Source organism: Phyllopteryx taeniolatus, chromosome 23, assembly GCF_024500385.1.
Source record: "Phyllopteryx taeniolatus isolate TA_2022b chromosome 23, UOR_Ptae_1.2, whole genome shotgun sequence".
In the NCBI taxonomy this organism is placed as follows: Eukaryota; Metazoa; Chordata; class Actinopteri; order Syngnathiformes; family Syngnathidae; genus Phyllopteryx; species Phyllopteryx taeniolatus.
Window position 1 is genome coordinate 672,330 of NC_084524.1, and position 22,687 is coordinate 695,016.

At 45.5% G+C, this 22,687-nt stretch overlaps 5 protein-coding genes across 10 annotated transcripts; all 5 read left to right on the plus strand.

Moving 5' to 3' along the window:
• The first annotated feature begins 888 nt into the window (after positions 1-888).
• ndufs2 (NADH:ubiquinone oxidoreductase core subunit S2) lies at positions 889-3,944 on the plus strand. The gene is made up of 14 exons (XM_061764289.1): positions 889-1,046; positions 1,315-1,418; positions 1,489-1,679; positions 1,758-1,878; positions 1,943-2,055; positions 2,134-2,208; positions 2,273-2,350; positions 2,425-2,510; positions 2,593-2,712; positions 2,783-2,912; positions 2,985-3,080; positions 3,390-3,473; positions 3,674-3,731; positions 3,805-3,944. Exons 1-14 carry the CDS (start codon positions 895-897, stop codon positions 3,840-3,842), a joined length of 1,446 nt encoding a protein of 481 aa, XP_061620273.1. The 5' UTR covers positions 889-894; the 3' UTR covers positions 3,843-3,944.
• A 103-nt stretch (positions 3,945-4,047) lies between these two features.
• fcer1g (Fc epsilon receptor IgFc epsilon receptor Ig) lies at positions 4,048-5,780 on the plus strand. The gene is made up of 5 exons (XM_061764290.1): positions 4,048-4,250; positions 4,898-4,989; positions 5,318-5,365; positions 5,440-5,463; positions 5,548-5,780. The coding sequence occupies exons 1-5, from the start codon at positions 4,184-4,186 to the stop codon at positions 5,599-5,601; spliced, it is 285 nt and encodes a 94-aa protein (XP_061620274.1). The 5' UTR covers positions 4,048-4,183; the 3' UTR covers positions 5,602-5,780.
• A 1,247-nt stretch (positions 5,781-7,027) lies between these two features.
• On the plus strand, positions 7,028-17,856 carry nectin4a (nectin cell adhesion molecule 4a). 6 transcript variants are annotated; one of them, XM_061764465.1, is made up of 11 exons: positions 7,028-7,298; positions 8,852-9,037; positions 10,061-10,228; positions 12,645-12,923; positions 13,007-13,124; positions 14,858-15,012; positions 15,095-15,257; positions 15,368-15,443; positions 15,770-15,820; positions 16,053-16,244; positions 17,281-17,856. In XM_061764465.1, exons 1-11 carry the CDS (start codon positions 7,247-7,249, stop codon positions 17,671-17,673), a joined length of 1,833 nt encoding a protein of 610 aa, XP_061620449.1. In that variant the 5' UTR covers positions 7,028-7,246; the 3' UTR covers positions 17,674-17,856. The 6 variants fall into 6 exon arrangements, with proteins under 6 accessions (XP_061620449.1, XP_061620452.1, XP_061620453.1 ...); XM_061764464.1 differs by having other exon boundaries at positions 7,032-7,298; positions 17,278-17,856; XM_061764468.1 differs by lacking the exon at positions 16,053-16,244 and having other exon boundaries at positions 7,031-7,298; positions 17,278-17,856.
• A 1,243-nt stretch (positions 17,857-19,099) lies between these two features.
• otub1b (OTU deubiquitinase, ubiquitin aldehyde binding 1b) lies at positions 19,100-21,056 on the plus strand. Its single transcript, XM_061764470.1, has 7 exons — positions 19,100-19,233; positions 19,623-19,684; positions 19,773-19,871; positions 19,950-20,068; positions 20,149-20,233; positions 20,313-20,507; positions 20,588-21,056. The coding sequence occupies exons 1-7, from the start codon at positions 19,137-19,139 to the stop codon at positions 20,783-20,785; spliced, it is 855 nt and encodes a 284-aa protein (XP_061620454.1). The 5' UTR covers positions 19,100-19,136; the 3' UTR covers positions 20,786-21,056.
• Positions 21,057-21,329: 273 nt separating this feature from the next.
• On the plus strand, positions 21,330-22,685 carry cskmt (citrate synthase lysine methyltransferase). The gene is made up of 2 exons (XM_061764471.1): positions 21,330-21,462; positions 21,946-22,685. The coding sequence occupies exons 1-2, from the start codon at positions 21,384-21,386 to the stop codon at positions 22,611-22,613; spliced, it is 747 nt and encodes a 248-aa protein (XP_061620455.1). The 5' UTR covers positions 21,330-21,383; the 3' UTR covers positions 22,614-22,685.
• Positions 22,686-22,687: the final 2 nt, after the last annotated feature.

A 22,687-nucleotide genomic window follows, 5' to 3' on the forward strand; every position in this document is an offset into this window, starting at 1 on the left:
CGTTTCTGGAAAATGTTACTTGAGTAAATGTAACGGAGTAAATGTAGCTGCTTAGTACCCACCTCTCTATATATTGCAGTGATTCTCTCTGTGTTCCGAGTACCGACAGAAGCACTGAATTCAAGACAAAAGAAAAAAATACACTCAAAACCTGAAATATAATCAAACATATTAGAATGAAGCTTGTAGGTCTTCATACAGCCTGTTTTTTTTTTTTTGTTGTTTTTTTAAATAAAGTACAGTAATTTTTTTCTTTTCACGTACAGTACATTTAAAAAAAAAAAAATCAACTACGGTACATGTTTAAGTACAGTTTAGGCGCATTTCACTTTTAAGTACAGTACAATAAATTTGCATTTAATCTTGAACAAGTGTGTTTTAAAAAAACAAATATTTGAGTATTTTTTATTCACTTTTGTGTAAAGCATTTTAAATTGAATGATTTATAATTTTAAAAAATTACAGCATCTATTACAAATCTGTTGCAGTACATTTTTTACTTTTTATCTACAGTACAATAGATTTGCATTTACTCTTTAAGAACTGTTTGTTTTTAAACTTTTATGTAAGTATTTTTATTTAACTTTATGGTGCAAATTAATTAAATCATTAAGGACAGTTTTTGCCTATATTTAAGCGCAATGTTCTAGCTCTGCATCGTGTTGCGGTTTCTTGCAATAATGTTAAACGTACTTTTAAGGAAGAAAAAAAAAAAAACAACAACTCCATTTTGATGACCACTTAGGCCGTTAGCGTATTTTAATGTTGGTCATTGTGGTGGTATTTAGTGTACAAAGTTTGAGAACCACCGCTATATTGTAATAATAATTATTTCCAGTCGGCGGCACTCGCGTTCGCCATTTGCATCTTTCTGAAGGGCGAAGAAGATATTCCATGACGTCATTTGCCCGAGGTGGCTTGACAACCAAGATGGCGGCCACAATGTTGAGGTCGCTTACCAAACTGGGACGTCCTTCAACAAAATTAATATTGAATCCAATAAATGGTCATATCGAGAGGCCTTGCTGCGCTATCCTGCAAAGCCGGTAAGTCAACGCAAAGTGTAAATGTTGCATCAAATGTCAGTCGCGCTAGCTTGAGCTACACGGCAAGATGCACACACAAAATGTATGTCAACGCCAACTCATACACAGTTTGACCTGTAACGTAAACCTGAGGAGATTTCATTTCAAAGTACGAATGCACGCGAGGAGCTGCTAGAAATGTATGCTTGTCAGATTGGCTACTTACTTAACACCCAAAACAAATGGAGGCAATTGACTGCAATGTTGTGACTGTTACGTTGGATATTAGGAAGAAACAGTGGCAGCCAGATGTGGAGTGGACTGAGCAGTATGCTGGCGCAGTGATGTACCCCACTGCTATTAATGAGAACTGGACACCACCCCCATGGAATGGTACCCTTTTCACGCTTGGAAAATGTCTGCAACGTATATTTCAAGCGATGCGTGTCATTTGTTTGGTCAGACAAAGATCCCCCGGCAGAGAAGGACGTGTCCAACCTGACCATCAACTTTGGACCGCAGCATCCGGCCGCTCACGGAGTGCTGCGTCTGGTGATGGAGCTGAGCGGCGAGTCTGTCAAAAAGTGTGACCCGCACATTGGCTTGCTTCACCGTGGCACCGAGAAACTCATAGAGTACAAGACTTACCTGCAGGTACTACACAAGACTTACTTAAAAAAAAAAAAATGTACTTCCAGTCCCAAAACACTTGACTTCCTCCTCCTACCGAAGGCTCTGCCATACTTTGACCGCCTGGACTATGTTTCCATGATGTGTAACGAGGAGGCCTACTCGCTGGCTGTGGAAAGGCTGCTCAACATCAAGGCACCGCCCCGCGCTGAGTGGATCAGAGGTAACGTATGATTTGAATTTGTAGAATTTGCAACTTCTCCGTCCGCTCTTTTGCGAAACGCTAGTTCTGTATGGAGAGATGACCCGCATCCTGAACCACATCATGGCCATCACCACTCACGCGCTCGACATCGGCGCCATGACCCCGTTCTTCTGGATGTTCGAGGAGAGAGAGAAGGTCACCGTCGACTCTTGGCGGAAAACACGCGGCGGTTCAGTTTACGAGACGCGTGATATTGCGACTTCCCCCTCTTAGATGTTCGAGTTCTACGAGCGAGTGTCCGGAGCCAGAATGCACGCCGCCTACATCCGACCCGGTGGCGTTCATCAGGTAACCAAAGCAAGTCGAATCAACGCGTGAGTGCCGATCGGCTGACTCTTGCAGTCTGTCTCAGGATCTTCCTTTGGGCCTGATGGACGACATCTACGAGTGGTGCAAGAACTTCTCCATCCGCATCGACGAGGTGGAAGAGGTGCGTTGTCGTTCGTGTGTCTCCGAGATCAGCGACTGCTCCTCTAGGCCCTTTTTTTTTTTTTTTTTTTGCAGATGCTGACTAATAACCGCATCTGGAAGAACCGCACTGTGGATATCGGCGTGGTGACCGCAGAGGAAGCCCTCAACTATGGCTTCAGGTGAAACCAAGTTTCATTAGGGTATTGGGACCGTGCCTCAACATTTATTTGCCGTATTTTGTTGCCCTTATCCCTTGGCCAGCGGTGTGATGCTGAGAGGCTCCGGCATCAAGTGGGACCTGCGCAAGTCTCAGCCGTACGACAAGTACGACGAGGTGGAGTTCGACGTCCCGATCGGAAGCAACGGCGACTGCTACGACCGGTCCGTAAACCGCCGGCCGCCCGGCTTCTTCTCCCTCGCGCGCTCCTCGGCTCAAGCGCGTCTCGTGCAGGTATCTGTGTCGGGTGGAGGAGATGAGGCAGTCGCTGCGGATCATGCACCAGGCCCTTAACAAGATGCCGGAAGGCGAGATCAAGGTGGACGACGCCAAGGTGGCTCCGCCCAAGAGGTCTGAGATGAAGGTGAGCACGGCACGGCGTCGCAGAGATCAAACGCACAGCGCTGACGTGTGGTGTGTGCACTTCTTCTGCCAGATGTCCATGGAGTCCTTGATCCACCACTTCAAGCTGTACACCGAGGGTTACCAGGTCCCCCCAGGGGCGACGTACACGGCAGTGGAAGCCCCCAAGGTTCACGTTTCAACCGCATCTTGTCCTATCGATATAAATCACTTTAACCATTCTCAGCTGGACATAAAGAGTCAGCACGATTCAAGGACAATGAGAGAATCTGCTCCTGCACTAAACTGACAAAATCAAATGTCGGCTTAGTTGTTCGCGAATCGTCCGACTAGCACACAAACAACAGTTACAAAAAATAAAGAAAGAAACGAATGAAAACTTCCTCCTCCTTTGCAGTGGTGCTAATTGGGGAACCTTTTGGGCATTGTGATGCGAAAGGCTTATTTGCGTTTGTTTGTGTTCGTGTTGCGCCAACAGGGAGAGTTTGGCGTCTACTTGGTGTCGGACGGCTCCAGCAGGCCCTACCGCTGCAAGATCAAAGCTCCCGGATTCGCCCACCTGGTGCGCGCTTCGAGACCACGCTGGCAAAAAGTTCAAACGCGGCCACAGGCCACTTTGACTTTTTAAAGTACCCGCTGGGCCATTTGTATTTATACGCTGTCTGCTCCTTCCTTCCCGCTCACTTCGGCAGCATTGTTTTAATTTAGTGGCTTTAGCAAACTAAGTGATAACTGACTCCGTGCATGTTTTCGCTCTTCTAGGCCGGTCTGGACAAAATGGCCAAAGGACACATGCTAGCAGATGTAGTGGCCATTATTGGTAAGTGACATCATCAACACGAGTGTCCTCGTGGTCATAAACCTCCTCCTCCTCCTCCTTCTTCTTTCGACAGGCACACAGGACATCGTTTTTGGAGAGGTGGACCGCTAAGCGCGACCGGACCCGGCCGAGGCCCCTTAGCCAGGCTCACTTCCTGCTCGCCTGATATGTGATTTCGAATGCTGAATAAATATTTTATGCTCCGAATCAAAAGAGGACTCTTGTCATTTGTACTGTGAGTGAGCCAAATGATTTGACTTGACTGTGGTTTGGCCTTCAAAAGGGGGAGTGGCCTGATCAGATCTGAGACAGATGGACGTCGAGCTCAGACCACAACTTCCCCCTCTCGCTTGTGACTTTTTTTTTTGTTGTTGTTATTTTTGCACCTCATCGCTCTTCAGTGCCGAAAAGTCTCCCGTCGGGTCACTCTGTGTGCTGGACTCGATAGAACCATGACCTCGTGGCGCAGGAGCCCGTTCCTGGCGGCTATTCCTCTGTGGATGAGTTTGGGTCGAGCTGGTGAGTTTAGCGGCTGCGCTCACTGATAACCTTCTCAAGACGAGCGTTCTCTCGTGTGTGTTCAAGTTTCCATTTGTCTTCGCTTCTTGCGTGTGGAAAAAGAAGCAGATCCCTGTTACACGTCGCTTGATGCTGCGCTCGAAAAACAAACACAAAAACTGAAATTAGTCTTCAGTAGGGGAGTAAAAAGATGAAGCGATTGGCTTAATAATTCCAGTTCAATTCAAAGCGTCAAGCTCAATAAGGCGTTTTGTTGGCCGCCGTATGTTTGAGGCGGCCACCAGCCAAAAGACGCAACTGCTCAAGCTGTTGGAACAGTCTAGACTCTTTCCAAATGCAACACAAATGTTGCTAGCCTCATGTGGTCAGAGTGATTCATTTCCTTTTAATTTGGGCGGAAGACAGAGGAGTGACTTGCACTCACTGGACACCTTATTAGGTACGCCTGCATTATGCTCACTTTTGATTGACGTCTCCAAGAGCTTTTCATTGAAAGAGGTTGTGAAACTCACTGCACCGAGAGCCCCATTTTTGCAGTGTTACGACAGTCAGATTAATGCCATAATTCCAAATATTTTCAGGAGGTTTATGTGATCTTTTTTTTTTGGGTGTGTGTGTGTGTCACAATTGTTATCTTCTTTCTGTAGCCGCGCTCAAGGAACCCGAGATCTGTTATGTGCTGGATGGTATTCTGTTTTTGTACGGCATCATCCTGACCGCTCTCTACTGCAGGCTGAAGGTTGGCATCCCTTTTCCATTTCCTCTCGAGTGTTTTCCCTCATTATTGTCTGTATTAACGCATCCCAGTTTGACAAGCAACAATCAATCCCTGATAGGATGACAGCTCGAAATACAGAATGCATCACTTGAATGCAGTGCGTGTCAGTGAATGTGACTTCACTTCCTGTGTGATTTCGAAAGAAAGCTTCCGAAAAAAAAAGGCTCGGTACATACAGATAAAGGAGGAAGATGCACGTTGAAGAGCGACCTTATAAATGAAAGCTCCTCATAAACACCAATGAGTAAATGTGATCTTCCTCCTCTACCGTAATATGCACGACCTACAGATACGCGCCGCTAAGGAGTCTGCAGAGGCGAAGGCAAATGGCAAGCAGGTAAAATGCAGTTGCACATGTACCACCGACTTGTGCCATTTTTCAACAACTTTGCCTCTTTTTTCCTCCGCTAGTATGCCGACGAAGGCGTCTACACGGTGAGTCTTTGAGCCCCTCTTCGGGGCGGGCGCTCACCTAATTGGATGACGATGATTGTTGAGTGTTTCTCACTGTCTCCTCAGGGTTTGACTCCTCATGCCCAGGACACGTATGCGACAATTGACCTGAAGAAGTGACAGGGAGAGAGAACACAATCCATGTTTTCATTTGATACATTATGCATATCTTTGGGGACAATTCAAATTTTGAGCCTTTTGCACAATTTGTGACAGAGAAATTTGTGTCATTCACTTTTCTAACACTTGTTCTCGATATTGTATTGATTAATGACTAATAAAAAGGAGGGGCATGTTTATTGAGGTGTATGCAGCTTCTATGTTTTGCATAGGTGATAATTATTCTGCAGGTTAAAATAATGTCTTTTTGTTTAACGGTCTAAGCCAGCGACGCGCACAACAATTAAATGCTCTTCCATGAGATGGCAAAAGGTATCTAACCAACCTTTGGATTCACTTTCTGTGCCATGAGATTTATAAAAAAAAAAAAAAAAAAAGCAAAATGTGTGCCTTGGCTCAAGAAAAGGTTAATAAAGGTAATAAATCAGGGGTCACCATCATGGAGCTGCCAAGTACCACATGAGTCGCCTGGTAACTCAAAACACTTCTCAAATCATCTTTCCCTACTGAAATTAAAAGAACTGCCATAAATCTGCCCCCACCCCCCCCTTCCAAAATGACTCTTTAATGTTTTTGATGGGGAAAAATAGCACTGTAGGAATGTATCGTATACTTTGTAAAAACATACCTGACAATGAAGTAGAATTTAAATAGTGTTTTGGCCAATTTTTTGGCTTCAATTTAATGGACATTGTGCCAATCCTTTTAACGTGCACGCCTTGGCCACCGGGGGGCAGTATAATACAGACATCTGGATATACAACACATGGAGACCGTCAAAAGTTTCGCCTCTGTAAGCCGCAAGAGCGGTTCTTCACAGAGGATCAATAATATATGCCTATAGGTTCAAATATCCAACCCGTCTGGCGTTTTGCCTTGTTTGTTAGCATTAGGCTGACCAGACTCTAATAAGACAAACCTATGTGGTTGTTTTAAATACATCATTATTGCACATTCACGTGTAATTCTCCTTTTTCATGTTTAGTTTGACAGGAAACTTCAAGTGGAAGTGGGAATGAACAGTTTGAATCAATTCTGCCAACTTGCTTGTTGGAATTGCGTTACGTTCACTGCCACCATACAGAGCTCGTATCTCACGTTTGTGCTCGCAAGTCAAAGCAAAAAAAATAAAAAATTTAAAAAAATCATCCTAACAGCAGCACATACCTTGAAAAATGTGTGTCGGGTCCCTTGTATCTCAAGACCCTGTATATAAAGTACAATATGCGTTATCGCTCGGCAAAGTAGTAGCTCAAATCCACCAATAGGTGGCAGCTTTGGTGGGTTCTATGCTAACTGGCAGGGATTGATTTGTCTCGTCTGCGGCCTCAGGCGTGAGCAAGTAAAGGCGAGAAGAGCCAAAAACTGTCACACAGTCCCTGCCAAACCGGAAAGTTGGCTTGTGCACAGGGAGGGGAAGCATAAAAGGTGTACACGTAAAGCAAACAGGTGTATACCTGACAGGTGATCGAGCCCTTCTGCTCTCACCATGTGTGCGACCAACCACCGCGGAAAACGGATTGAATCTTAGGACTTTTCCTCTCTGCGGTATTTAGGACTCTAGCTACAAGTAAGCAGCATGACTGTGTCAAACAGCTTAGGCTGATGATTTGTAGGCCCGAGTGGTGCAGAGGTACCAGCAAGGATGACATCCTGGCTCACGCTCTCGCTCCGTCTCCTGCTCTCGTGGATGTATGGTAAGAAGTATTTTTACGCTTTGTTGTGGGATGAAAGTGTCCTCCTCCTCCTCCTGGAGGCCATTGTGAAAGGCAAACGGAAGAAAACACACTCGCGTGGGGCGGCCTTTCAAAATAGGCCGAGGGGAAAAAAAACAACAGCGGCACGCTGCTGGCTGACGTCGCAGGAAAAACAGGTTGCTGCTTTTCACTTCTTTTAAGGTGTACAAACAACTCAAGAAGTAAGAGCGCACTCATCATTCATAGAAAATGAATACTTCTGCATTTTTACTTCCTACGAAAGTGGCCACTGTTTGGCCAAACACGATCCAGCCATGCACGCATCCATTTTCCTCACCGCCTAGCCTCGAGAGGGTCGCGGGCTGCCGGAGCCTATCCCAGCTATCTTCGAGTGTCACAAAAATTCCAAACACCGAAAACAGCCATCTTGTCACATTTTCGGACGATATCGTCTTACGGTCTCTTTTTTTTAGGGTCAATCAAATCACATTTCAATTTGTAAAATGTTGTGACGACAGCGTTCGACATAAGCGTTAATAATCAAGGAAATGATCATAGGTTTTGAGAAATCCAGTGTCGACACCAAAATCCCAAACTATCCGTGGTGAAAAGCTACACATTTATGCTCGTCTAACTACAGTGGAACCAAATTGAATTTGTCCCGTGACCCCGTTTGAAACGTTCGCAAATCGAAGTCATGTTTCCCATTGAAATGAATGGAAATGCAATGAATCCGTTCCAGCCGCAGAAGGACCTTGAAATGACTTTGTTTTAATCGTCGCGGGGTTCAAAATGTAGAGAATTTTTCATATTTCGTGTCTCGTACTGCGACACGGTAGACAGCTATTTGAGTAATGCACCGCTGGATTCCACACAAGCCGAGAGTCACGGTGCACCCGACAGGTGTCGGCGGGAAATTGCATGAATCACGGCCGCTCGCATGACACACGCAGGCCTGTTCTCAACACGCAGCGTTGTAAATCGTGACCAACGAGGTCATAGAAAAGTATGATACCAATATGATACAATGTTAATCCAAGGTCATCAAAAATTTGGTACTTTTGAGGAATTAAGGTAGAGTCATCTTTTTTTTTTTTTTTTTTCTTAAATGAACAAAATTCTCACACCAATAGTAAAAGTGCATGTTTACATTTTGAGGGTCACGTGACAGCTTATCTGTACATTTGTAAACATGAGCCAACACACACACACACACACACACACCGTGGCCGTCATATACTGCACGTCTGTCGTTAATGCCTGCAGGCGTGAACGTGCCGTGTCCAGACGCGATGCGCTACGACAGGTCGTCTGGCGTAACGAGTCGAGCGGCATAACTTCACGTGCGCTGATAAGGCAAAGCTGTGCTGCTCTCTACTTCCTGAACGCAGCTCCTCTCGTCTTGGCCTAAACGCCATCAGAAGCGAGCTCAATTCTAATATTCGCTCCTTGAAATGGTCGCAATTTATTCCCGACAGTCTATTTTCTTCATTTGGTGACGTTACTCTCAGAAGTCGGGCCCGCGGGCTAACGGCCACCGTTGCTCGTTGCAGTGACTCGAGGAGAATTTGTCGAGCGACCCCGAGATGACTCCCTCCGCTCCGTGGCCGAAGAGGAGACGGTCCTGCCCTGCCGCTTCCAGCCTACGGATAGTGTCGTGGTGCAGGTCACATGGTTCAAGCAGACCTCGGACGGCTGGGAGCAGATCATCACGGCTCACCGTGTTGACGGCCAGACCGGTAGTTAAGTTGTTGTTTCAAAACAGGATGTAAGCTGCGACCCTTGAGCGAACATGTTACAGTGGTGCCTTGAGGTACAAGTTTCATGACCAACCAAAACAACTTTCTCCATTGAAATGAATGGAAATGCCAATTAATCCGTTCCTGCCTCCCCAAAAATAAATAAATAATTTTTTAATGAAAAAAGTATCACTTCATAATATTATAATTTGTAAAAACATACAGTAATGACAATTAAAGAGATTTGTCATGTTTCAATTGTACTGCTCATTCTGTTGTATGCTCTTTGGCCACCTGGGGCAGTATAAGGCAGACATACAGATATTCTGTACATGGAGACAGTCTCAGCTGGCAGTAATATTAGTCGATCTTCACAGAGGATAAAGAAAATATGCAGTTTTGCTATATGGTTTGTCTACGTGTTGCTACAGTTTTGTGTTATGCATCTTTTGCTAAAAGGGTTATAGTACTGCAAAAAAAGACGCCGTTCGTTAGCCTGTCTTTATCACTGTATTTGTTTACGGAGTAGGTGTGTGGCTCGAGCTTGAGGCAGTTGCGTACATTTCCTGTCGCTTACCTAATACGTTATATTCTGTGTTTAACCCCAACGATCGACTCACTGAATTACGTAATTATTTTCATTTTTATGATGGATAGCTTTTTTTTTTTGAACCAAATTGAGATGTTTTGGTTGGGGTCAACAGCAACAAAAATGACCTGGGTGGAGGGGGGGGGGGGGGGGGGGGGGGGGGGATCTTGAGTTTGACACATTTGCCTTAAGGCAACACACCAGTACTGAGCCCACTATTTGAAAAAGAATATGGTGTAAAATTTAAGGTATAATAGTTATTTTTATGGTGACATATGGCACACACATTGCCTGACTAACCATATATATATATACACACACATACATATATATATACACACACACAGTATATATATATATATATATATATATATATATTTTTTTTTTTAAATGTATTTTAAGGTCACAATTAGTCTGTTTCTCCTTGTTTGCAGCTTTCGGAACATGGTCCGGCCGCGTACGATTCAAAAGCAGCAACCCGACTGTGGACTCATCTTTGGTGGTCTTGAGCACGGAAGTCTCAGACGAGGGGCGCTACAAATGTCACGTCAACTCCTACCCTTTCGGAACCTTTGACCAAGAAGTGACTCTCACGGTCTGGAGTGAGTTTATCATCATATTTTGCAAATACAAAATCTAATCAAGTAAGCAACACAACATCAAATGAAAAGCGCACAACACAGCAAGTCCAATGACTGCAGCGAAAAGGGAGCTAAATCTTCTCAGTGTAATCACACAGATGTTATTGAGGAGGCCTCAATAGGCTGACAGGGTCCAGCTAACGAGAAGTTGGTCAGCGGGTAGACGAGGAAGACCAAAAAAAAACAATTCACTCATAAATCAACAAAAATATATTTCATCAAGGAATTCCACGCTACTCTTCAATATTCCATTTTTTTTTTTTTTTTTTAGATATCTTACTTTAATATAGGCATGCATAATGAGCATTTTATATTCAAATTTTAATCGCTTAGTTTGTTTGATGACCACTTAAAGTCTTTGTAATTCGAACCAAGTTAGACAACAACATTTCTCTGACATCATTAGCAAGAACCTGAACAATACCGTTTGCCGTGATTGACAAGCTCACAACAAAATTCAATCAGTTTTCCGAACACATCACAGTGCAGAATCTGCTCTTATCAAAGTGCTAAATGCTAGAAGGTGGAAAGGTGTCAATCCTCGTCTTGTTGGATCTCTGTGCAGCGTTTGATACAGTAGGTCATAACATACTGCTGAACAGGTTGAAACGTAGGTAGGACTCAATGGAACACTCCTTAAATGGGGAGGAAAGGAGTTGTTTCGCAACTATTAGAACTTTTCAATCCCATCAAATGACTGACATATGGGGTCCAACAGGGGTCAGTTCTTGGACCCCTCCTGTTCAGCCTGTATATGCTACCCTTGGGTCAAATTGCTCAGAACCTTAATGTTGACTATCACAACTATGCAGATGACACACAGTTATATCATCTAGCAGTATCTCCAAATGAGCACAGTTCCGTTGAGGTTTTGCGTCACTTTCTAAAACAAAGAAATAACTGGATGAACCAACACTTCCTCCAATTGAACCACAACAAAACCAGGGTAATTGTTTTTGGCACTCAAGGAAAGAGGTTTTCTGTTAGTAAATACCACGAGTCACTCTCTCTAAAAGCCAAATACCAAGTCCAAAACCTTGGTGTGCTGATAGATTCTAACTTGACTTTCAATAGTCACATCAAACCAATCACTAAAACAGCCTTCTACCAGCTGAAGAACATAACCAGAATGAAGGCTTGCATGTGCCAAACAGACCAGGAGAAGCTCATGCATGCTTTTATCTCAAGTAGGCTTGACTATTGTAATAGTCTTATGACTAGACTCCCCCCAATAGAGCATTAAACAGTTCCAACTCATTCAAAACACTGCAGCTGGGTTCTGAGCAGAACAAAGAGGTCAGAACATATTACTCCAGTTCTAAAGTTCTACTACTGGTCTATATATCATTATATGGTTTAGATCCTGAATATAAGAAACAATTGCTCGTGGAATATAAACCACGTAGGACTCTAAGAGCTGCAGACTCAGATGGTGTTTTAGTGATTATTTGAGATCAATGCTGAAAGTTAGATCGGAATCTATCAGTACACCAACGTTTTGGACTTTAAAGAGTGTGACTCCAGATATTTACTAACAACGATCCCTGATGCCTAACCCTAACCCTTTTCTTTCCTGCCAAAAACAATGAAATTAGTTCAAGCTTAATTGAAGGACATTTTTATTCATCCAGTTATTTATTTGTTTTAGACAATGACACATCACCTCAATTGAAGTGTGGTCATCTGAAAACACTGCTAGATATCCGTAACAGTGTGTCATCTGCATAGCTATCCTCGTCAACATTAAAGTTCTGAAGAATTTGACCCAAGGGTACCACATACAGGCTGAACAAATGGGGTCCAAGAACTGAACCTTGAGGGACCCCATATGTCATTGGCATTCGATCAGATTTAAAAAAACTTCCAGTAGTCTTACCCACGTTTTCAACTTGTTCTACAGTATCAAATGCCGCACTGAGTTCCAACAAGACAAGAACTGACACCTTTCCCGAGTCAGTGTTCAACCTTACATCATTTAGCACTTTGAAGAGCTGATTCTGTACTGTGACGAGTTTGGAAACCTGATTGAAATGGAGGGAGTGGAGACAGGAGAAGCGGCAGTAAAACAGGCCAAAATCCAGATGTAAGGGTGTAAGACTACTAAGGTCTAGCCGAGCTAAAATGAAGATTGAAAAACAATAATAATAATAATAATTCACAAGAAGTTGAATGATGGTCAAAGTTTTGGAAATTGATAAAAATCTTAATTTTCAATGAATCAATTTTGAGCACTGTTTTTTTAAGATTAGCACTACTGTAGTTGTTTTGCTGAGAGCTTCAGATGTGCACGGCCAAGTAGTCAAAGACAAACAAATACATTTCCACATGATTCTAACTCTAGTTTCTGCACAATTGTAAAGATATTTCTCTCCTTCAGCCATCCCGATCTCCTCCCTGGACGCTGTGACTGTGGTTGAGGGTCAATCATATCGGCAGGCGGCATCGTGCCGCTCTTTGGCCCGCCCGCCGCCGCTGCTGTCGTGGGACACCGAGCTGAGCGGTCAGTCCGTCAACCGTTCGTGGGAAAACGGGGCCGTCACCGCCCACTACTCTTTGCACCCTTTGAGGAGCATGAACGGGAAGAAGCTGGATTGTCTGGTGTGGCATCCGACTCTCACAGGCCCACGTAGGCACCAAAACCAGCTGGTCGTACACTGTGAGTGGAATGAAAACTGGATGACCAAATCAGCTTCCAAACATTGCGTGCGCGCTCAACCGGCTTGTATGCATCCCTCCTAGTTCCTCCCGATTCCGAGGTGTCGGGCTACAGCGGGGACTGGTATGTGGGTCTGGAGCGTGCAGCCCTGAGCTGCGTGAGTGGAGGAAACCCCAGACCGCAGCTTTTCACCTGGGCCAGGTACAGTTGGAACTGCCTCGCAATAATGGCTGTCTGGTGACTAAGCGTCTGGTCACTGTTCCTTTTCCAGTAAGCCCCTGGCGCGATTATACGTTGACATCAGCAGCCCGGCGTGCTCGAGTCATCGTGCGCTTGCTTAATTTTGGAGATTAAAAATCAGTCATCAGGGTGCGGTCAATGGTCTTTGGTTTTCAGAGAAAAATAACGTGTCACTTTGAGTCAGATCGTAGTTATGGTTGTCCTCAGGGGGCCCCTTACAACAGTGAAATCCTCGAAAATCAGTCATTGTTCTGGGAATACTCAAGGTTTTAAGGTCATGTAATGAACCAAATAAGAAAAAAAAAAAAAAAAAAACCTTGCTTCTCTCTTTTTGGAAACAGAAACACACAAAGGCATTTCAATGGAAACATTGACAGCTTCAATTTTGGGGAAATGAACGATGCAGACAAACGCAACAGTGGGCTTACATGCATTTTTCCATTCTGATTGAAGATCTCCAGTCGACTGTTTCCATGTGACGCGATCGGGTGAATGCATGCGCACACCGAGGTGTTCGTATGGCGCATTTCCATTTGGTTCGGGCTTCTAAACCCGTTCTAATCGGAATAGAAGGCACCATGTTAACCCCCGTCGTAACATTTTGAGCAGACTGAATGATTATGCTATAAAGAAAATAATATTTGACCTACTGCCAGCCATGACATCCACCAGCCAGAGGCTGAACTGCATTGCGTTTGTTTACAGTTAAGCAGTTGTACTTCCTTTCTGCGATTGAATATGTTCTGTGTGGGAGCTCCAATAATTGCCCCTTTGTATTACATTTTCATTTGCGTGATCGATTGCTCGATTTAAGTTAAGGAAAGATTTTGGCACGTTGCCTCAGATTTCACACCTACTCTATGGGGGCGAAATGGCTCCCACTTGCAGTCCAACTCCAGTAACACACTTGTTGTTTGAAACACCAACACGCCTTGTGTAAGAACGCACAAACAAGACCGTCAACCTCGCCACGCACGCACGCACGCACACTCACAAACGCACTCGTGGCGCGCCAAACCCGTTGGTTTTGTCAATAACAGGCATCGCCGGGTTCACGCCGTCGTGTTTGTGCTTGTGCAGATGGAGGGCGGAGGAAAAGGGAAAGGTAGCCTCAATTGGGGGGGGCAAGGGGGGAAACTGAAAGAGCGGGAGCGAGGAGGAAGACGAAACAGAATGGATTCGCTGCGTATAGCAAAATGTTTCCTTATTTTACGATGAAGTCATTGAATGTTTCACTGCCTCAAAATGACAAAAATACTCCCTTGAAAACTTCAAAAAAAATAAAAATAAATAAAAAATGACTCACATTTTTTTCCCCGACTGTTTTCTTTTATGCCATTCCGTGATCTTAATTTGAATGCTATTTTGCTTCATTTAACTTCTGACATTTTTCTGCTTTCTAGCAGAAGCTTTTGTTTGAAAACTAGAGATTTTGTTATGGTATGCGTTTGAATTTGATTGGTTATCAGCGGGTGTGCGCACTTGTTCAACCACATTATTTCAGGTTGAATTTTATTTCCCCTCTTAAAAAGATTCAAATGTATTTGTTTTTTTTAATTGAGTTTTACAGATTCTAGGTCACATTAAAGGTTGAAAACATTTTGAAGAATAAGACAAATGGAAAGAATCGAATTTTGTAGCAGGTGGTGGCTTGTTTTTATAGCTTCTTACCGTGCGTCGTGTTGCGTTCGCAGACTCGGTGAGGCCTTGCCCGAAGGTGCCATCCCTCACCCCAACGGAACCCTGGAGTTCGGGCGTCCCCTCAGCCTGTCGGACGGCGGCACCTACCGGTGCGTGGCAAAGAACGATGTCGGCGTGGGCGCGGCCGAGTTGCAGATTTCCGTGACAGGTAGACGTCGGCCGTCGAGCCTTCGACGCTTCTTCTCCCCGCGGAGTCGCGACCGCTTCCCGCTTTCCTTCCCCTGCCGCAGAGTTTCCCGAGAGGCAGACGACGACGACGGAAAAGACGCTGATGGTCGTCGTGGGGGTCGTGGCTGGGGGGCTGCTCATCTTGATGCTCATCATCATCATCACCGTCACCTGCCACCAGAAGAAGAAGAACAAGATGCTGACGCGGGAACTGACCGAGAAGAAGTGTGGAAAAACTATTGCGCAATAATACACGCAAGATAATGGGATGAACACACTGTCCGACGATTGTATCGAACCGTCGATCTCATATTACCCTCTTTTGTTTTGCACAGGGAGGAAATAAGCACTCTGTCCCGGCAAGCTTCTTTCAGGAGGATGAATTCGGTCAGCACAGATGCAAGAGGAGCGGTACTGAATTCTTCTTTTTCTCCCCAACGCAGAACAAACGCATGATCCCGCTTTGCTCGTCCGTGGCGCACGACCCAGTTCCGCCTGCGAGACAAAACCGGCAGGTTTCCCCATGCGCTCAGTGCTCAGATCGACGTTTCATTACCAACGTATACTTATATTCAGTGATTCTTTGCCGGACATGAAATGAAGCGATAACGTAGCGCTTGGGAAGAGACGGCGGGAAGGAGCCATTCCTTTGTCTCTCTCGAAGGAAACGGGAATGTTTGCCACGAGGAGTTGCATCCAAGTGTAAACGTCTCTCTCTCTCCTTGGTGTCATTGCAGACGGAGGAGAGCATCCCGCTGAGGGTGGATGGAACCTTGTCCTCCCTGGGGGTCAGTCTGCTCGCTGCAATCATCTTGGAGTCTGAGAATAATAGAAGCAAAGCATTCCAAATTGTCAAAAATTGCATGCCAAGTCATTTAAAGGGCCCCCATCTCCAATTCGGGTGTCCCCGAGTTCAATTCCCTTCCCACGGTGCCCTCGGACGGGACGGATCATCAACTTCTGCCTATACAGGCCGCTAATCAGCCACTTGTGATCTGTGTGTGTTCGCCGTGCCGACAGGAGCTGGCTCACAGCCGGGAGAGCCACTCGACTCTCTCGGGCGGGAGGTGGGCGGGAGGGGAAGGAGCGTACGACTACCTGGGTCGGCCGGTCCTACTCAACTCGCGCAAGGGCAGAGAGGGGCTCTCGGAACGCGATGAGGAGAGCCGACTCAGGGTGGAGACATATGTGAGAAACAACAGCCTATCACTGGTAGGTTTTTTCTGTCAAAACACTGCAAAACGGGATGTGGTAGCGGTCACCTACGGGGCAACAAATCTAAGCTGAAAATGGCAACCGCAACACGAAATCAAAAAGGAGCCTTATTCTCAAAGTGTGGTGCACCCCCTAGTGGTACACAAGAGACTCACTGCTTCAGTAATGTTCAGTTGTTTTTAACTTTGAAGTTCATTACATTTATTTCCATTTCATCTTGAACTCATTCACTGCCAGAATTTTTGAGTTTTGAGTGTTCAATCACCGAACCTACCAAAAGGAAGAATACACACTTTTCTCTCACCGGGAGAACAAAAAAAAGAAAAAAAACGAAAAAAAACCCCGTTTGTTTCTAGCTTTTTCTGTTCTTTAGTAATCAGCAGTGGAACATGAGGGTGTGTTAGTACGAGTTCCTGGCCAAAAAGGAGAATGGTCTTTGACGCAAAATGTTTTGCTTTTGTGTAACACCTCAAACAATCAAACTACCAAAAACAAGAGTGAGAAAGGCCTTTCTCATAATAAATTGACAGCTATAGATCTCATAAACGTGCCACAAGCGACGTTGACTCACCGCATGGCTCAAGATGAACGTCAGTGGCTTTTTTACATGGCGTTCCTCATTCCTCCTGATCGGGACACACACACACACACTCACACACTCGGTTTATACTTACCATCCATCCATATCTATATCTATATCTATAGATATATCTACACATATAGGCACACACCTAAACTTTGCCGGCATTTCCCTCCCTGTTCATGGACGTGACAAGCCGAGATTCACCGCCTCATCTTTATCCTCCGCCCAAAAACTGTGCTAATCTCAACTCCAAAGTGATGCAACGCCGCCATCTACAGGCATCTGTTTGTCATTAAAGTGGTTCACAAACCTGAATTTTTTTTAAGCTTGGTTGTACTTTTTAAGCTGTTGAAAAACCTACTTGCCGAATATACAGCAGTTTGATAACCACTGGTCTCGAATTGAAATAACTATAACGGTGTGTTTGTGTGTCGTGTACTTCTGAAGCAGGGAACTCGCCTTCCTCCCCACGTCCCGACGCCGTCGCCTATCCTCCAGAGCGGTGAGCTGCTCGGGCAGACAGACGAGGGAGCCTCGAGGTCAGCGAGCGCCACCGTGTCTCCGCGCCACTCCTCGAGACGCAGCTACCCGCCCGTGACTCACGACGACGACGGCGACGAGGAGGACGACGACGACGACGACGAGGTCGACGAAGGCCTCGGGGGTCGCGCCAGCCGGGAGCATCCGGACGACCGGGAGAGCCAGAGTAGCCGCTCCCAGGCGTCCGAGGCACACAGCGCGGGCTACCGAGTCACAAACGGCACCGTGAGGTTCAAACCAGGGACAAACCCCACCGTGGTTAGCCCTCATGCCTCCCTGGTCCACAAGGCCCAGATTGTCTAGCAGGAATATGCTCACAACACACAAACAAGCAGTTGATCTTCAAAACTGCAGGGATGCATTTCAAAGAAACGTGTACAGCACACTTGTACTGGACCGAAGGAAATGCAGATTTGTGGGTGTGCGCCTTCTCTTACAAATATATGCCATAGCGAGAACTCCAACTATGGCAAATATGAAGTATTATTTTGTCTCACACCTGTACTTTACTTTCAACAACCTTATCATTTTTTCCCCACCTTTAAGAATAATATTTGAATACAAATTTGACTGTGTTTATTTTGGGAGTACTGTTACTTTAGAATAATATGACTCAAGTAAACAGTAGTCATCCAAATATTTACTTGTGGAAGAAAGTACTCAATGAAAAACTACTCATGTAAAGAGTCATTTGTGAGTAACTTCTGATTTTTTTTTTTTTTTTTAAATCAGGGCATGAACATCAAATAAAATTAAAAAAATAATATATGGGAGGCGACGGCGCACCTGCCACCATTTCAATTTGTAAGTGGCCAAAAAGCAACAACACTGCATTGGGCCCGACAGAAACATCATTTGCTTCATTCACGTCAATCACTTCACCAAGAAGCTGTGCGCTCAACACACTTATTAGTGATTGAGTGTGCGCGTGCGACACCATACGGATCGTGCTAGTTTTGCCACATCCACTGCCAAAACAACGATAGAAACATCTGCGACTTACCGCAAAGTGTTTGGTCGAAATATCCAAGTTTGCTGCACGACAAAGCTGCTGCTGCTGCTGCTGTTGTGTTTTGCTCTGGAAGCACACTCGCGCGGCTGTTTTAGTTTCCCAAAATGAGTCCTTTTGATTGGCTCGCGAAGGCTTACGTGACCGGTCCCATTTGATTGGCGCAACGGCTGCCCTATGCGGAAGTCGAAGATGGAGTCTAAAAATAGACACGCACGCGCATGAATGGATAAATAAAAGTAGCGAACGGCATGTCGATCATTGTAACGGAGTAAAAGTATCGCTCCTTCTTCACATAAATACTCAAGTAAAAGTAAAAGGTACAATGCATTTAAAGTACTCTGACAAGTACAGTTTATGGAAAATGTTACTTGAGTAAATGTAACGGAGTAAATGTAGCCCGTTACGAGCCACCTGTGAAAATATGTGCTCAATTGTTTACATTTTTTCCATCAAAGTTTAAGTACGAAATTTGCATAACCAGTATGCCAGTATGAAGTACCAATGCTGAAAATGATGCAACGTGCTGATAATTGTTGAATCATGACACTTAACACAGCGTATAGAGAAGAGAAAGGGCTTACTGTACACAATATGTGTGTGTTTTTTTTTAAACCAGTTCAATTACACTCGTGTGATTGTGGTGAATGTGACGTCATCCTATTCCAAGTTGTGCACAATACGTTTTATTTTTTGTATAGGACTTTTGGTTGTAGCGCCCTCTCGACGTACGTCACTGTTTTTTGTACGTTTGCATATGAGCAATAAAGTTATGGGAAAAAAACCACGGAAACGGTTGTGGACATCTAAGATGGCGGAGGAGCAGCAAGAATCATCACAGGGGGAGATGGAGGGTGAGAAAAACAAGTGGAAACATAACACAGCAACACGCAGCGAGGCCACTCATTTATTTCGCTTAAAGTCACATCAAACCCGAGTGGTTTGCACGGGCTTTGTTGTCTGACGTGAGCCCAAAGCGTCTAAAGAGAGAAAGAGGCCATAGCTTGTTGGCTAAAGCTAACAAGCGGCACAAAGAGAAAACGTGCGTAAAGTGGCAGAGATTTTGATGTTAATAAATGTTCGTGCGGTACGCTAAACTTGAAACCAAACCGCCCAGCGATGTGTTTTGTGTCAATACACTGTCACGTCATGATTATGTCTCGCTCGCTCTTGAGACCTCCTTTCGAATTTGTTACGCTGTCACATAATGTCTGAATCCAGACAATTCTGCCCTCTTTAATAGGCGTGAACTGCCTAGCGTATGACGAGGCCATAATTGCACAGCAGGACAGAATTCAACAGGAGGTGAGACTTGCTTTTTCTGCGAGGACCTGTCCTCATTTTCAATGGAGGTTTTTCATCAAGTGTCCTTTTTTCCCCCTCTTCTTTGCAGATAGCCAACAGTAACCCGTTAGTGTCGGAAAGAAAGGAACTGTCCGTTCTGCAGAGTGAGTACTCCGAGGAGGACGTAGTTTATCAGCTCAAGATCAAGGTCAGTGAAACCTCGTCGCCGTGTTCTGCCTCAGCGTACCGTACCGATGTTGTCGTTTTTGTTGCCGCTTGATCACAGGACTTGTACAAAAAATATTCCCGCATCCGCAAGACAAGACCGGACGGCAATTGTTTCTACAGGGCCTTTGGCTTTGCGCATCTCGAGTCTCTACTCGATGACAGCAAAGAGCTGCAGAAGTGAGTGCTTGTTGTTACTTTCCTGCAAACTGAAGCTCCAGCAGCCCCACGCGCGTGCGAATTGTCGACTTTCTGCTCAGGTTCAAAGAGGTGGCGGCGAAAAGCAAACTGGACCTGGTTCATCAGGGATTCACCGAGTTCACCATCGAGGACTTCCATCACACTGTGAGTTTGCCCGAGAGGAAAACGTGGTAAAACTGCCATCGCTGAATTTGTCAGTCACGACTGTCGACTGTCTCGCCAGTTCATGGACCTGATCGAACTGTGCGAAAAGCAGCCGAGCTTGAAGGAGCTGCTGAGATCCTTTAATGACCAGAACGTGTCGGACTACGTGGTCGTATATTTGCGGCTGCTCACCTCGGGCTACCTGCAGCGGGAGCACGGTTTCTTTCAGCACTTCATCGAGGGAGGACGCTCCGTCAAGGAGTTTTGTCAGCAGGTACGTTTTACTTTCACCTCCATGAATGTTTTTGAAAAATAGTGCCTCATGCTTGTGCTTCTTCCGCTCTCTATTCCAAGGAGGTGGAGCCCATGTCGAAAGAAAGTGACCACATTCACATCATCGCCTTAGCCCAGGCCCTGAACTTATCCATCCTCGTGGAGTACATGGATAGAGGAGAGGGCGGAACGGTCAATCATCACGTCTTCCCCGAAGGCGGCGACCCACGCATCTTCCTCCTGTACAGACCCGGCCATTATGACATCCTGTACAAATAGGGCTGCGACCTCCTCCCCGTAGCGTTCAGCCACGCACGCGGATGAAGCAGAATGTCGCTTGGCATTCATTCGTCATGAACAAAAAGTTAAAGTACAGTTCGTGGTAACCCCCCACCTACCACCAGTTATCACCAAATATCTAAAGAAAACATGTTTGAGAAAATAGAAGTGACTCCAGGTATTTAGAGTTGTACAGGTTTCTTTTGTGGTTGTAAATGTTATTTACTTGCTTTGTTGGATTCTTCGTTTTATTAAAGGGATTTGCATCTTATTTCTTGTGCTTGGTGCGTGTGCGCATTGTGATCCTAATGAAAAAATAATTTGCTCTTTTTTTTTTTTTTTTATTCGAGCAGTCCGAACATTTGCTTTCATGTAATATGCGACTGCATGCTAATATACACATTAGGAGGGATGATTGTCATAAAGGATAAACCCAAATCATTTCGAGCATAATTGTCAACGCGAATCTCGTCACCGGTGAACAAGACAACAACGAAGATCGTCTGTTCGCGGAGCAAAGTGATACTGGAAATGTTTTGGTCCACGGATTTTAGGTCCGAGTAAGCGCTCCTCTCGTAGCTCACGCTACTAAGCGGCGATGGCTCCGCCGTCAAAATGGTTTTGGACAAGTTGTCGGATATTTTCCGCATGTTTCCGACTGCACTCCTCTCTTAGCTGTACGTTTCATGACAGATTGCCAAGAATTGTGTTCATTTGTGGGGCGGGGAGGGTTGTGGTTTTCGGTGCTGTCGCGACGCCTTTAGCATTGCTACTTAGCCCAAATGCTAACCAGCGCGTTGTTGCCGGAAGTAGCATGCAGCACATTTGATCAACGCTTGTTGTACTTTAGTGCCTAATCGCGCGTCCGATTACGGATCTATATGTGTACACACTAGACTTTTACTACGGTACTGTACAGTGAAATTGCATTGAATGAGTTAATCGTGAGCATAAGGCACATTAAGTACTATAATTCCCTTAGAATTGTTTCTTTTTTTTTTTTACGATTGATTGTATGTGACAATATTTGGTCTATCCCCAGATAGCATGCAATTGTACAGTATGACCAGAAAACGGTCTTGTTACGGTGCAGAGAAAGCAGCTAAAACAGGATAACACGAGTTGCATCTCATCCAATTGTGCTTCTGTGTGTCTCTCAGCCGAAATGATTGAAAATATGGACAAGAAAGCCACCTGGGACCGCGTGTACGCTGACCGCAGCAGCAAGACAAGCACGTTCAAGAACTTCGAGTGGTTCTTTGGCTTCGAAGCAGTGCAAAACCTCATCGTGCCCTTATTGCTGACCGAGGCCAGACCCGAGGCTCCGCTTCAAGTCCTGGATATGGGCTGCGGCACTTCCGCTTTGGGTCCCTCCGTTTACCAACGCTGCCCCGTGCCCGTTCGGGTCACGTGCGTGGACATTTCCGCCGTGGCGGTACGGCTCATGCAGGAGCACGCGCGGGCCGAAGCCGTCCGGCCCGGCAACCGTTCTTCACAGCTGGCCTTTTTGGAGCTCGACTGTACGCAGCTGCACAAACGCTTCGGTCCCACCAGCGTGGACCTCATTGTGGACAAAGGCACCACGGACGCCCTGCTGAAGTCCAAGGACGGGAAGAGGAGTGCGGCCCTGGTGCTGAAGCAGTGTTTGAAGGTGCTGCGCCCCTCGGGGTCTCTGCTGCAGTTCTCTGATGAGGATCCGGACGCCAGGCTGCTGTGGCTGGAGACAGAAGCGCGGGCTGCACGTGTGGAGGTGCAGGAAGTGGGGGACTTGGGGGGAGTTTGTTACTACTGCTATGGAGTGAGCCCTCGCCCAAACGTGCAGCGCTGACCGTGTGCGTGGTTTGTTCACGTTGCATTTGGAGTTTGTGGTGCGCAAATAATAAAAACAATCTCAATTCAATC